General features: G+C 44.3%; 1 protein-coding gene and 1 long non-coding RNA gene across 8 annotated transcripts in view; one reads left to right on the top strand and one right to left on the bottom strand.

The window, feature by feature from the left end:
• The window catches only part of CHP2 (calcineurin like EF-hand protein 2), a 48,549-nt gene that overhangs the window by 13,423 nt on the left and 20,554 nt on the right, over positions 1–14,572 (bottom strand). The window contains exons 7-9 of one of the 7 annotated variants that reach the window (XR_014254994.1): positions 13,507–13,581; positions 7,289–13,032; positions 1,510–6,704 (exon numbers count right to left, since the gene is read on the bottom strand). Coding sequence is in view for 3 of the 7 variants with exons in the window: in XM_082431132.1 (XP_082287258.1) it covers positions 13,276–13,581 (306 nt within the window). In the remaining 4 variants the exon portion in view is untranslated. Of the gene's footprint in view, positions 1–1,509; positions 6,705–7,288; positions 13,582–14,572 lie in introns of those variants that run through there. The other 6 variants (XR_014254995.1, XR_014254996.1, XR_014254997.1 and 3 more) reach the window with 6 other exon arrangements.
• LOC309645684 overlaps positions 1–14,572 on the top strand; it is a 594,963-nt gene that overhangs the window by 565,084 nt on the left and 15,307 nt on the right. The gene's annotated exons all lie outside the window — the stretch shown is intronic.

Raw genomic sequence — 14,572 nt, 5'->3', positions numbered from 1 at the left:
AGGTGTGTGCTCAAAAAACCAAAACATGCTGTTAGCCTTGGGGTCACACCTACCTGAGTTCAGATTCCAGTCCCGCCACATGCTAGTTTTGAAGCTTTGAGCTGTGTATTCGTTTCCTAGGGCTGCTGTAACAAACTGATGGCTTTATAAAAATACGTACATACGTAAATGTGTTGTCTCACAGTTCTCCAGGCTAGAGGCTTGAAATCATGAAGTCTGTAGAAATCCTTATTTGTTTCTCCCTAATTTTTTTTTTTTTTTTTTTTTGCCACATGGCATGTGGGATCTTAGTCCCCAGACCAAATATTGAACCCGTGCACCCTGCAGTGGAAGTGCAGAGTCTTAACCACTGGGCCATTAGGGCAGTCCGGCTTCTTCCTACTTTCTAATGGTTTTCCAGTTTCTTCGGTGTTCCTCGGCTTGTAGGTGCATCACCGCAATTCTCCATCTTCTCATGGTGGCCTTCCTGTGTCTCTGCATTTAGTTTTCCTTCTGCAAATGCCTGTGTCCACATGTCCCCTTTTTATAAGGATACCAGTCATGTTGGATTAATGCTCTCCCTACTCCTGTATGGCCTCATCTTAACTAATCACATTAGCAATGACCCTACTTCCAAATGGGGTCACATTCTGAGGTCCTGGGGTAGGACCTCACCATATCTTTTGGGGGGATTACACAGTTCACCCCATAGAAGCATGTTTCTTCACCTCCTAGGCCTCAATTTCTCCACGTGTAAAGTAAAAATAACTGTGGCTCTCTCGTAGATCAATATATCTAAACATAGAAAGACATTTGAGATAGTTCGCTCAGACAGATTGGAAGTTTCAGAGTAAAATATATGCCATGATTTGTGTTTGGATGTGAACAGAAAATTTCTGGAAGGATGCATAAGAAATACACCAGTGTTATCTCTGGGGAGGGGGATTGGTGAGCTTGGAGGGCAAGGGGAGGAGGGGTTGAACCTTCCCATTAGGTCCCTTTAGTTCTGCTTGACTTGCTTTATTTTGTTTTTATAATTTAATAATAAAAAAGTGGAATAAACCACAGTGGCTTCTGCCTGGTTGGGTTGTTGTGAGGATCAAATAAATGTGGATTGTAAAACCATTTGGCCCGGTAAGTGCTCGCTGAATGGTGACTGACTGTGGGTATTCTCATTGCAGTTTTCACCAAAACATCCATTTAATAGACAAGAACTGGAAACAAGCTAAATTGCCCAACTAATGGGAAAGATTTATTCAGGAAATTACTGTTCAGCTACTTGATTTATTATTAAGCAGCATTAAAAATTACATTGACCAGAAGGCCATAATAACAAGGAAAACTATTCACAATATAATGGAAAGGGAAAAATAAAAAGCAGGACACAAATTTCAAACTTTGTAGCCTTTAAACAAAATAATTTAAAATCATGTAACCAATATACAAGAGTAGCTTTGCCAGTGTAGCAGGATTAAGAGTGTTTTTTTTTTTTTAATCCTTCATCTTTTTTTTTTGTCCTCTTGTTAATAGTTTCCTTGTTTTTTTTTTTTAAGGAACATGCCCTATTTTTACAACAAGGGGAATAAAATCATTGGAAGTAAAAAGAGACTGAGAAATTAAATGACATATAAGTGATATTATTTCCCCTTTAGAAGAATTTCATATCCAGGCAAATGATCACCCACTTTACAGAAATCCTCATTTTCCAGAGAGAGAGAACCAGCTCCAACATCAACACTGAGAAGCTGATACCGAGTAGGACCCTGTGGAACTCCTGGGCACAAAAACCTTTCTGTGTCCCCCATTTATTTGATTACAGGAAATAGGCTTCATTCAAGCCTCCATGAGTTCCAGCAGGCAGGTTCAAGCAGTTGTTAATTAGGGAAGGGGGGGATGTAAGACAAGGTAGGAACAGTCAAAAGAAACAATAGTGCAGCCTTGGGGCAAGGTCCTGGTTCCCCATCAAGGGATACACATGGACTTCCCTGGCAGTCCAGTGGTTAAGACTCCGGGCTCCCAATTCAGGAAGCACGAGTTTGATCCCTGGTCGGGAAACTAAGATCCCACATGGCTCATGGTGCAGCTTAAAAAAAAAAGGTGGGGGGATACACACAACTATCCTTGAGTTGTTTTGCAGATATCGAAACCACCACCAGGTGGGAGAAGTTAACTGTCCAACCAATCAGAAGAATGCCCATGAGCTGATCACACCCTCTTTGAACCATTACTATAAAACTTCTCACTAACCCCTCCAGGTCAGGACACACAGTTTTGAGGGCACTAGCCTGCTGTGGCCCCCTTTGCCCGGCAAAGCAATAAAGCTATTCTTTTCTACTTCACCCAAAACTCTGTCTCCAAGATTTAATTCGGTGTCAGGTTACAGAGGCTGGATTTGGCTTCAAAACTACATTTTCAAATTTGCAATGATGATCTCTCAAGTTGCTATATCTTTCCTAACATTTCCTTCTTCCCTCTAGTTCCACCAGCCCTTTTTAAACTTTTAAGTTTTCCTTTCCAAATGTTCCAGTCTCTCCTGCCTTTCTTTGATCTGGGAACACCTGTATCGAGTGAATACGAGAAACAGAGTCCATGTTCCCATGTTCAATTTTCCACCTTAACACTCGGCAACTGGCCAAGCAACCTTGATAGTCCCAATGGTCTGTCTTCTTTGAACAGACCAGAGCTGTCTACTTCCATAATTCTTCTTATTTGAGGTCTTAAAATGTCCTTATTGTTGAGTGGTGAGGGGAACAGCCGGCTCTTCTCTTGGGGGTTTTCCTAATCCTGCAGAATTTAGGTCCTGCCTCAGCCCCCTGCTACCTTTTCCCATCTTCTTGGCTGCTGCCAGGAGATGGTTCTCCCTGGGGTAGTTTCCCTTTACCCTCTCATATGGGAGCTTTCACTAGGGATAATTCCCAGTTCTGGGTCATGTGGGCCAGGGCAGGGGGACTCAAACGCCTTCTTTCACTCCACTCTCCCTTTCCACCCTGCATTCCTAGCTCACATTCATTATTATAAAAACATATCATTTATTAAATGCTTATTATCCAACACCTGAGCTCCAGCATCCTCCTGTCTCCTCATCTTCCCCTGAAATATTTGAGTAAGATCTTAAGACCTTGTCAAGAGGATGTAAAGACAGACTATAGACTGAGAGAAAATATTTGCAAACACATATCCAACAAAAGATTAGTATCTAAAATACATAAAGAACTCTCAAAACTCAACAACAACAACAACTAAACCCACAAACAATCCAGTTAGAAAATGGGCAAAAGATACGAAGAGACATTTTACTGAAGAGGAGATACAGATGGCAAATAAGCACATGGAAAGAGAGAAATACCAATTAAGACCACGGTAAGATATCACCTCACACCTATCAAAATAACTAAAATAAAAAATAATGACAATACCAAATGTTGGCGAGGATGCAAAGAAACCTACGTCACTAGTGAGAATGTAAAATGTTATAGCCATTCTGGAAAACAATTTGTCAGTTTCTTTAAAAAACTAAAAATGCAACTGCTATACGACCCCAGCAATCGTGGTCTTGGGCATTCATCCCAGAGAAATGAAAATTTATGTTCATACAAACATCTCTCCATGAACGTTTACAGCAGCTTTATTCGTGATAGCCCCAAACTGGAAACAACCCAAATGTCCTTTACTGGATAAATGGATAAACAAACCAGGGAATATCCACACCATGGAATACCATTCAGCAGTAAAAAGGAACAAACTATTGATACACACAACAACCGGTATAAATCTCCAGAGAACTATGCTGAGTGCAAAAAAAAAGCCAAACCCAAAAGGTTACATCCTATATGATTCCATTTATATAACATTCTTAAAATGACAAAATCAAAGAAATGGAGAACAGATTAGTGGTTGCTAGGGGTTAAGGAGGGGGTGAAGGTAGGAGAAAGTGGGTGTGGCTATAAAATGGCACAAGAGAAATCCTTGTTGTGATGGGAATGTTCTGTATCCTCACTGTAGTTATGTCAAGATTCTGGTTGTGATTTTGGACAAGAGTGTTGTAAAATGTTACCATTGGGAGAAACAGGGTACATGGTACATGGGATCTCTCTGTATTTTTACTTACAGCTGCATGTAAACCTATAATTATCGCAAAATAAAAAGTTTATTTTTTTTTACAAAGGGGAATTACAACATGTAAAGGAAAACTGATTGCTAAATATTACTCACTTCATAGTTAATACTTATGTAGTACTTACCATGGGCTAGGTACTGCCTGGTACTTCAGGTTACTAATTTAACCTTCTCAAATCATATTATATAGTACTATTATGATCCTGTTTTATAGATGAGAAAACTGAGGTTAAGTAACTTGCCCAAGGCGACATAGTTAGTTAAGTGATGGACTTGGACTTTGAACTCAGGCACTCATTCCAGAGTCCTCGGATTTTAGCCACTAAAGCTGTGGTAAAGGTCAGGCCACTCCTCACCGCTCTCCTTAGAGATACAGTCTAGTTCCTAGACTTGCTGTTCTGGCCTCAGGTTCTTCCCTTCATCAGTGTTTCCTTTCTCAGGCCTCCAGAGTGTACATCTCCATCTCTCTTTTTAGAGAAACTTTCAGCCGCAAGAAACAGAACCTACCAATGCATCTGTCTTTAGACTTTGAGTAAATGTTATTATGTCACATAATAAAATGATGGCTTCAGAGTTGGCTAATTCAGCAGCTCTGTTATATCAGTAAATCCCAGCTTCCTTCTGCTGTTCTGTTCTGCCACCCTTGACCTAGCAGCCTCCTCATGACCACAAGGTGGCTGCCCAAGCTCCAGGTGGTACTTTCTCACAACAGTATCCAGAGTCAGTAGAGGGATTGTTTCTTCCCTCTTTGTGTCCTCTCAATCAACAAAGAAAACCTCTGCCAGAAGCCCCAGCACAGACTCCACTTGTGTCTCATTGGTCAGAATCACCTCATGTTCCCATGCCTAAGTCCATCATTAAACAAAGGGGATACGAAAATATGGTTTGTTTAGACCAATTATGCCACTTCCTGGGAGCAGAGACCACTTCCCCTGAAGAACAAGATCACATGGAGGACAGATGGTAGCTGAAAGATAAAAAATAAAAAAAGGAAGTTCTAGTACAAAAGAGGAAGAGGAAACGCTTGTTTTCTAGGAAAAACTAAATTTTCATTATACTCTGCTCACAGAAGTGGGCTTCACCTTGGGGTTCATCCTCCTCCCTCCTCAAGTACAATCTCCTAGGGTCCAGCATGAATTATCAGAATAGGACAGGCCAGCTCAGCAGTTCTCAAACATTAATGTGCCCAAGAATCACCCTAGGAGCCTGGTGGAAAGGCTGGAACTTGGACGCAAGTCCATGTAATTCTAACACTTGGGCTTGCAACTACTGTGCTGTTTAGCTCCCACGTGCCAGCTGTTGTCCTAGGGGCCCCCTTAACGCCCAGAGCAGAGTTAGGCCTAAGAAGTTTCCCTTTACAGTGAGCCCCCGTGACCTGGTTAATCTCTCAGCACATTTCTGTTACCCAATCAGGTCCAGGCGCTCGCCGCTCGAAAACCAGAGTCAGAGAGAGAGAGGAAAGTTGGTGGAAAGGAAAGTTGCTTTTAATCAGAATGCCAGTAGTCTGGGGAGATGGTGGACTGAGTGTCCCCCAAAACCATCTCCATGGGTTCTGCTCAGCCTTGAAAGCTTTTAAAAGGAAAAAGGGAGGTAATCTCAGTTAATCATGGAGATAGGGGGTCAGAGTCATCGCCATCCCCCACTGTGTGCAGGCTTGTCAACTTCTTGTGACTTTGTTAGGGGAACCACTGACTGAAACCGCCTACCCTGGTGAGGCCCGATAGTAACCACTTGCATGTGTTATCTTACAACAGGAGGTCCTGGTAAGGAACGCGGAACTAACAAGCTACCAGAACTGTAAGAATTTGGGAAAGGTCAAAAGGAGAGAGGAGATGCCAGTCTATATGTCCTGCCAACCTCCCAGAATCCTTCCCCCTGGAATCCATCTTGGCTGAGCAGTTGCATGCACATGGCACCAGGGAGGACCCTGAGTCAGAATGATTGGCCAGAGACAGCCCGGAAACTAACCCCATGACCATAAAACCTGAGACTGCGAGCCACATGGCAGAGCAGCTCTCCTGGGTTCCCTTACCCTGCTGTTCTCCACCCGGGGGCCCCTTCCCAATCAAGTCTCTTGCTTTGTCAGCACGTGTGTCTCCTCGGACAGTTCATTACGGAGTGTTAGACAAGATCCCACTCTTGGGCCCTGGAAGGGGCCCCCCTTCCTGCAACAATTTTTTTTAGATGCTATCTTGTTCACACAGTTTGTTCCCAAGATTACTGAAGGGGGAGCTAGGGAAGAGATCTGGTCATCGCTTAATTACTTATTCTTCATTTCTACTTCTTTGATATACGGAAAGAACCAACAGATTGGGCAAGGTAGTGTGTGTTCAAAAGATGTGAAAGGTGTGCTAGGGCCAGAGATGAGTAGAGCATGGGGGCGCCTGGTTTCCGGTTAGCGACAGGACAAGGGGGCCTCCTGCAGAGAACTCTTTCCTGCCAAAAGCTGCTTACATTTCTTCCAGCCAAAAGTGGTGCCTGGCCCCAATTCTCCAGTCCTCCAGGCAGAGAGGTCTGCTCTCCTTTGCAAGTCTCATCCAGGGATCTTCCGCAAAGCGGTGGCCCCATTGTGTGTTTCCATTCTGCCCTCAACCCATCGAGAGTCCTTCCTTTCAATGAAGAAAGGGAGTGTGTGTAATAAACCGATTCTTTCCTAACTTTTCAGATGACCAGTTTGCTCCTACCCTCTCGGGACTACAATTTCCTCGTAAGTAATGTCCTGACCAAGAAATGCCTACAGTCCTTCCAAGCTTTGACATCCTATGGCCCTGGGAGTACAGAGGAGCCTGGAGACGAGTGTGAGTGAGAAAGGAGGGAAAGGAGAATACAATTATTCCTGCAGAACGTTGCCTTGCCCTGGGGAGAAAAGTGGGAAATCATTGATGCCTTTGGATCTCATCAGACACGCGCGAGCATCCGGATCATCCATCAGAATACTTATTTGAATCTAGGAAACTAATGAGCAATTGCCAAAGCTACCTTCCTGCTAATGGTGCACATTGTATTCCCGCTAATAAGCATTGATTGGCACCACATTCAAATGCAAATCTAGGTCTCTGTTTCTTACAAATAACTTTTTTGTTCTTTTAAAGGCAAGCCCTGGGGGACTGAAGAGTTTCAGCTTGATTGCAAATCTAAACTGGGGTTTGGAGATTTTATTCCCTCAATCCTTACCCCGAATTTGCATACTCACCCCATTTTCCCAGAGTCATCAAAAAATGTCCTTTTGGAGTAGACCTTAAATTTAAAAGGAGATGGTGGTCTCAGATCTGGTTAGAAGTTGGTACAGGTTCTAACAACCTAATAAGAGGCTGTCTGCACTAGCAGTATTATGAAAAGATGCCCTGCTTTTCCCACCTCTCTTGAATCTCAAGGTCTTACTATCCTGTAGTTTCCAAGCCTAAGAGTCTTTCATCTTAGTCTTGATATCCATTGTTAAAAAACAAAATTCAACCCAATAAATCATGAATCAAGCAGTATCCAATCTAGCAGACAGAGAGGAGCTCGGAAGAGCTATACAAGGCATGAGATTTTGTGAACAGAAGGGAGCAGGAACAAGGAAGTTGTACTAGGCAAAAAGTGGATTGGTTATTGCAAGGTCATTTCCTTACAGGGGATGGCAGGGATCTATCAGGCAGGTTACCTAACTAACGCTGGCCAGGCAATTTCTTTTTTTTTTTTTTTAATAGATCTTTATCGGAGTATAATTGCTTCACAATACTGTGTTAGTTTCTGTTGCACAACAAAGCGAATCAGCCAGATGCACACACATGTCCCCATATCCCCTCCCTCTTGAGCCTCTCTCCCATCCTCCCTATCCCACCCTTCTAAGTCATCGCAAAGCACCGAGCTGATCTCCCTGTGCTATGCTGCTGCTTCCCACCAGCCAACTATTTTACATTCTGACCAGGCAATTTCTGATTGACTGGTTTAAGATTCCATTTCTGGGAGACCTGAACCTGTAATTAAGTCTTGGTTTGGTGATACGGGGCTTAGCATAAGTGACTTCATTTGGAGACTCTTTAACAGCATCATGTCAACACGTTACCTTAACACACATTATTGAAAACAGTGCTTCAGAGAATAACTGTTCCCCTGCCTGCACTTCTCCTGAGCAATCAGGATCTAGCTCAGACACAGTGGGTGTTTAATGGTTGCCCATAGAGCATTTAATACATTTATGTGCAGCATAATGGCTCATTTCTGCTGCCATCTTTTATTCTTTCCATCCATTTCCTACATTCTATGGAATGTGACCTCCCAAGACTAATCCAAGTGCACAGAATCCAGTGCAATAGCTGAACTATTAGTCAGATTCATGAGGATTTTTTTTTTCTTCACAGCTGCAGAGGCTACTAAGCCTGGCTGGTGATATAGGCAACTGCCAGGCTCTACAATTGAGTGGCCCCTTGGGGGAGGCTGGTTAAGTGAGTTCATCTCTCCTCTCCAGAGCTGGTGCACTGGGACACAAGGGCTCAGGTCTGAGGAAGGAGGCAATATAAATAGGGCTTAAGGCACAGACTTAGCCACCAGATAGACCTGGATTTGAGGCTGAGCTCTGCCCAATAGCGGCTGTGTGACCTGGAGCTAGTTCCTTAACTTCTCTGAGCATCAGTCTCCTCATCAGTAAAATGGGGGTAATAAGAGTCTGTAGTGGATTGTTTACCATACCTTGAGTAGGTCACTTCCATAATCTAATTTTAGCCATGTGCCTTGCTTTGACAAATGCAACACCAGCAAATGTGATGCAAGAAGAAGCTGGAGTTGTGCTTGCACACTAGGGCTTACTCTCTCTTGCTGTTGAGAACCTTTCCACCACCATGTGAACAAGCATGGGCTGGTTGATGAGAGGCATGTGGCTGTCACCCCAGCTAATGTCAAGCCAACTGCCAGATATGTGAGTGAGGCCATCCTAGACTATCCAGCTCCAGCCAAGCCAGCCCAAGTCAAAATAAACTCCCAGCAAACCCATAGAACTGTGAGAAATAATAAGTGTTTCTTATTTTAAGACACTACCTTTGGGGGAAGTTTTGTTACACAGCAGAAGCTGACTGATACACATTTTCTCACCCAGAGTGATGTTTGAGCCTTAAATACATATACATAAAAAGTGCTTCAACCAGTGCCTGACACATAATAAGTATTCAATCAGTATTCATCACATCATTTGATCTTTGAAGCCAGGATACTGAGAGCTTCTTGGAGGTGATCTTCACTGAAACAGAGGGGGCAAGGAAAGAAAGTCTGCTTTATTTAGCCAATGGATCAGAACCAGGACCAGACCTGGTTCTCTGGCACAGGGCGGCTCTTCTAGACCCTGAAGATCACCACCAGTCATTTCTGATCTGCACAGATATGAGTATTTCATTCCAGTGCCATCTTGATGAGTTACATCTGCTGCAGGGTCAGTCAGAGGGAAGGGGCAGGCCCTTCTACTCCAATGCCACCCACAAAATCCTGCCATCACCTACCCCAGACCCAATGGGTAACACAGCCACCCACCCAGGTGGTCTGACAAGAGCCGCTTCCCCACTAGTCAACAGGTCTGGGGAAAATCTTGGCTACAGTGGATTCACATATGGAACATTTACACTTATATCCAAATTACAATACCTCTGAGCCTCCTGCCTGCACCCCATTCCTGTGTCCAAGGAGCAACCTCACCTACACTCACACACCAGTTTCCCACTGCAGTCTGAAAACACAAAAGTTGCCAAGTTCTTTCTCTCTCTGTTTCAGACTGAGATGCAGGAAGCCACATAAAGGAACGACTAGCTGACAGTGTCCCTTGTGAGAATGTGCTGGCACTGAGGTGCCACCTCCCAATGCTCACAAAGCAAAGAGGTCTCGGAGCTCCACACAGGGTAGATTCTGCACAGAACTGGCCCCTTCCCATCGTTGCATCATTGCAACTGCTTGTTTCCCCAACAGTAGCAAAGGCTCTCAGAAAAAAGTTCTGCAGACAGCATCTTTGTAAAAGCCAGACATTGGAAACAACCTGATTGTCCCTCAACAGCAAAATGAGCTTAACAAAAAAAAAGTGTTGTTAATTCACACGATGGATGGAATGCCAAGGAACATTGAGAATGCGCAAACGCTCCATACAATAGCTTGCATGCATTTCACAAATATGAAGTTAAGTGAAAGAAAACACTCACAAAAAAGTATTTTCAATAAATCTACATAAAGTTCAAAACCAATCAAAATCAAATGGCATGATTCAGGGATGCATTCTAAGGTGATAAAATAATGAAGAAAAGCAAGGGGCTGATTACCAGAAACTCAGGAACATTGTTTCCTTTTGGGGGTGGGGAGGAAAAGGTTTCAAAAGTAAAGAAGTATGTGCAGGCTCTTGGGGGCTGGTCGTTCTAGTTCTTGATCTGGGTGGTGGTCACTTATATGGGTGTTTGTTATATAGCAATTCCTCATGCTGTCCACTTACATTTTATGAATTTTTCTATATGTGTGTTATATACCCCACCCACCCCCTAAAAAAAGATTTTTGAAAAACAATTCTATAGCACATGTTCTTTACAATTCTAATGACAGAGGTTCAAACTTATTCCACGGAGTCCAGCAGATACAGATGCCATGTCATCCTTTCCTCACTCCCATTGTTCCTGCCTTGCCTCACGGACTCAGATCCAGGATCCTAATACCTCCTTCCTAAGCCAGTTATACAGTAGGTTATACAATAATAGCTCCCATGACCATCAATGGATGCAAAGGGATATTGGTCATGGTGGTGATGGGAGTGGAAGGAGTTTATTTCTACCATAAGGTCTGAGCTCCTCTTCAGCCAACCAGAATGCCAGTAGTAGTAGCAGCAGAGTAATCGAGCAGGACCCTATAGGGTCTTCCCGAGACAGACCCCTCCCCCATACCCTTTGCTTTAGTTCCTCTCTGAAGTACCTAGATAAAAGTATCTGATGCACACTCCCTGAGCTATTTTACAGATGCTAAAACCCCCGCCAAATGGAAGAAATTAACTACTTGATGACCATGTGCACCTAGCCCCCAGACCTACTGGCACCTAAGGATTGATAATGTTAACCCCTGTGACACCGCCCTGTTACCTCACCATCAACCAATCAGAGAATTGTGTAAGAGCTGATTACATACCCTGAGATGCCCCTCCCTCACCTGGCCTTCAAAAATGCCTTGCTGAAACCCATCGGGGAGTTTGGGCTTTCTGAGCACTGGCTGTCTCAGACTCCTTGTATGGCACCCTGCAATAAACACTGAACTTTCCTCCACACAACTGGGTGTCAGTAGATTGACTTTACTGCCAGTGGGCGAGCGGACCCAAGTTTGGTTCAGTAACAGCAGCAGTAGCAATAATAGTAGCAATCTTCTGTGTGGATATGGACCCCACTTGGAACAAGGCTAGAACCCGCTTGTACATCCTAAGTTGGACTTCCAGCCACACTTGGTCCCCGCTCAGCACATACTTTACCTCAGCACATACTTCAACAGTGGGTGTGTGTTTGCAGGTCTGAAGAAGAGAGTATATGTTCTGTGCCCCATCAACCTAAAGAGAGGAGAACAGAGCCCAGAAGAACACCAGACTTTAGGGGAGGGCAGATGAGAGAAGACCTCAAAGGAAATGAGAAAGAACAGCCAATGTGTGGTGGCCAGGAAGCCCAGGAGGAGCCAGGTTTTACAACGTGGAGTCAGGTTCAAATGCTGCAAGTCATAGAAGACAGGTGGAATCAGCCCAGTTCCCAGGGCTGTGATTCCCTTTGATCTCCGGTGGCCTTGGCCTGCGGCGGCTTTAAGCTGGATTTTGGTTCCCCGGCCAGAGATTGAAGTCAGGCCACGGCAGTGAGAACCCTGAATCCTAGCCACTAAACCACCAGGGCCAGTGACCAGTGACAAGGCCCTGGCCCGTCGGCTTTGTAGAAATGGATTTCCACAAAGAGACGGAAAGTAGTGAAACCAGTAAAGTACTTATTAGGAGGAAAAAGAGTGTGTGTGAATAGACGCACACAGGCGGGTTCAGGAGAGAGTCGTGCCCTCGTGGTAGTTTGAATCACTTTTATGGGGCATTTCTTCTGGATTTCCTCTGGCCGATCATCTTGCTTTGCCTGGCTCTGAGTCCGTGTTTGGTTTAACTCAGGGTCCTCCCCTGTGTGTGTGCGCATCTCTTAGCCAAGATGGATTCTAGGGAAGAGGCCTATGGGTAGGTTGACATCACCTACTGTGGGGTGACACCCCCTCCCTTTTTGACCCCCAAGGAGCCTTTCTGCGCATGTGTAGTCGGGAAGGTCTCCTTGACCTCAAGAATGGGATATGTGGTCTCTCTGTCTCTTATCCGGGCAGGGCTCAGCTCCTCTCTGCCCCTGCCATTACTGTTATCTTAAAGTGTCCACTGGAGGCAAAGTCCAGCTATTTACCCTGTTCCTATTGTTATTTCTATCTGGAAGTGTAAACAGGAGGCTGGCTATAAATGTCTAACCTGGAGCCCATCTACCTCCTGCCTCACCTTCATCCACTATTTTCTATAAATTGCGCACATCTGTCCTAAAACTCCATGAGTCTAAATTACATTCTGAAAAATAGTTCTGGAAGGAGGAACACAAAACTACTCACCGTGGTTAACTTTGGGGACCAGGATGAGTCCAGTGAAGGAAGGACTCTCACCTTTTTACTTTATATGCTTCTCAATTATTTTAATTTTTACAAGGAGCGTTCATGCATTTGAAATTTTAAATGAAGAAAAGAAAATAGCTACATGTTAACTAATACTAGCTTAATGATGTTGGAAGAAGGGACCGGTAGCACCTGGCAACAGAAGAGGAAAGAAAACCAGCTGGGGGTTGTTGATGGCAGATTGGGGATTCGACAGGTGAGGACTGAGGTGAGAGGTGGCCAAAGGACACGTGGTGTGAGGTGACCTGGTCCAGGAACTGTACAGGTGGTGTGGTCTGCCCCCTGCTGGAAATACAACAGCAGGAGCAATTCCTGGTTAGGTGTTTTTAGCAGGCTCCCCCAGCTATCGATGATCTTGTAAAGATGGGCAGGAAATGAAGACAAAGGAAGAGGGTGATGATATTTGGGCCTCAGTCCTCACTATGTGCTCTGTACTTCTGGGCTACTTTGGGCTTTCTGTCAGCAGTGACTGGGTTCTAAGAGTAAGAGACTTAAGAGAGACAGCCAGGCAGAAAACAAGCTGTCTTTTTATGTCCTGGTCTCAAAAATCACACACTGTCCCTTCCACCACAATCTCTTTGTCAAAGCAATCACAGAGTCCCGCCCAGGTTCAAGGGAAGGCAGATAGACTCTGTCTTCGATGTGGAGTGACAAGATTCTGGAAGAGCATGTGGGAGAGGAAATATTGCCGTGGCCAGTTTTGGAAAATACGGTCAACTGCAGAGGTCTTGGGAGACAGGAGGATGGGTGATAAATTACCTGCTGTGCTTGAAGGTGAAGATATTCCTGAGAAGCTGTCGGTGTAGGCAGAACTGGTAATGAGCATGTTGAAAACTAATAAAGCAAAATAAAGGAATTATTCATTCCAGGGAAAACAAAAACTTACACAAGAAGGAAAGGGAAGCGTAGTATACGACATGGTTCAGCTAATATGGCATTTATATCGTCATAATAGTGTTAAGCCTTAAATATTGATGTGACCCAACCTTGTGCTACGATGAGGTTAAAGATGGGAATGGAAATGGGTGGGGAGTGTGTAAAAGAGTTAAATCCTTGATATTAGGAAGTCAGGAAGTAATGTTGCAATATGGTAACATAATAAGAAATATACAGTTAGTCATGGTCCCCCATTCCCGGCACAGAGCTCTTAAAACCCTTGGAATTTCCTGAGTGATGGGATAAAGGAAGAATCTCCTGTTATTCATAATTAACTCCTTTAACCAGACTTGAGTTTATGCAAATAAGATGACTCAGTGGGCCCCTAAATGGCTTCCAGATGGGGGCTGGTTGCTGGAGGAACCAACCATGGGATTAAAGGGTTGGAATTTCCCCTGACCTCTAGGGAAAGGAGAGGGCATTGAATTGATCACCAATGGCCAGTGATTTAATCAATCATGCCTACATAATGGAACCTCCATAAAAACCCTAAGCATTGGGGTTTGGAGAACAACTCTGGGTTGGTGAACACATCGAGGTGCTGGGAGGGTGACGTGCCTGGAGCTTTGCTGCCCTTTGCCTTCCTGGCCCCGTGCCTTGCCCTGTGCATCTCTTCCATTTGTGTGTTCCTGAGTTGTATCCTTCACAGTAAACTGAAACTAGTTAAGTAAACTTTTCCTTAGTTCTGTGAGCCATTCTAGAAGATTATAGAACGCAAGGAGGGGGTTGTGGGAACCCCTGACTTACAGCCGGTTGGTCAGAAGTATAGGAGGCCTGACACTTCTGACTGGTATCTGAAGAGGGGACAGTCTTGTAGGACTGAGTCCTTAATTTGTGGGACCTGACGCTAACTCCAGGTAGAGGGTGTCAGAGTTGATTGAATTGTAGG

This window comes from Balaenoptera physalus (assembly GCF_965194825.1).
Source record: "Balaenoptera physalus genome assembly, chromosome: 16".
Classification (NCBI taxonomy): Eukaryota; Metazoa; Chordata; class Mammalia; order Artiodactyla; family Balaenopteridae; genus Balaenoptera; species Balaenoptera physalus.
The sequence above is the reverse complement of the archived record's forward strand: the minus strand, read 5'-3'. Positions and strand labels throughout refer to the sequence as shown.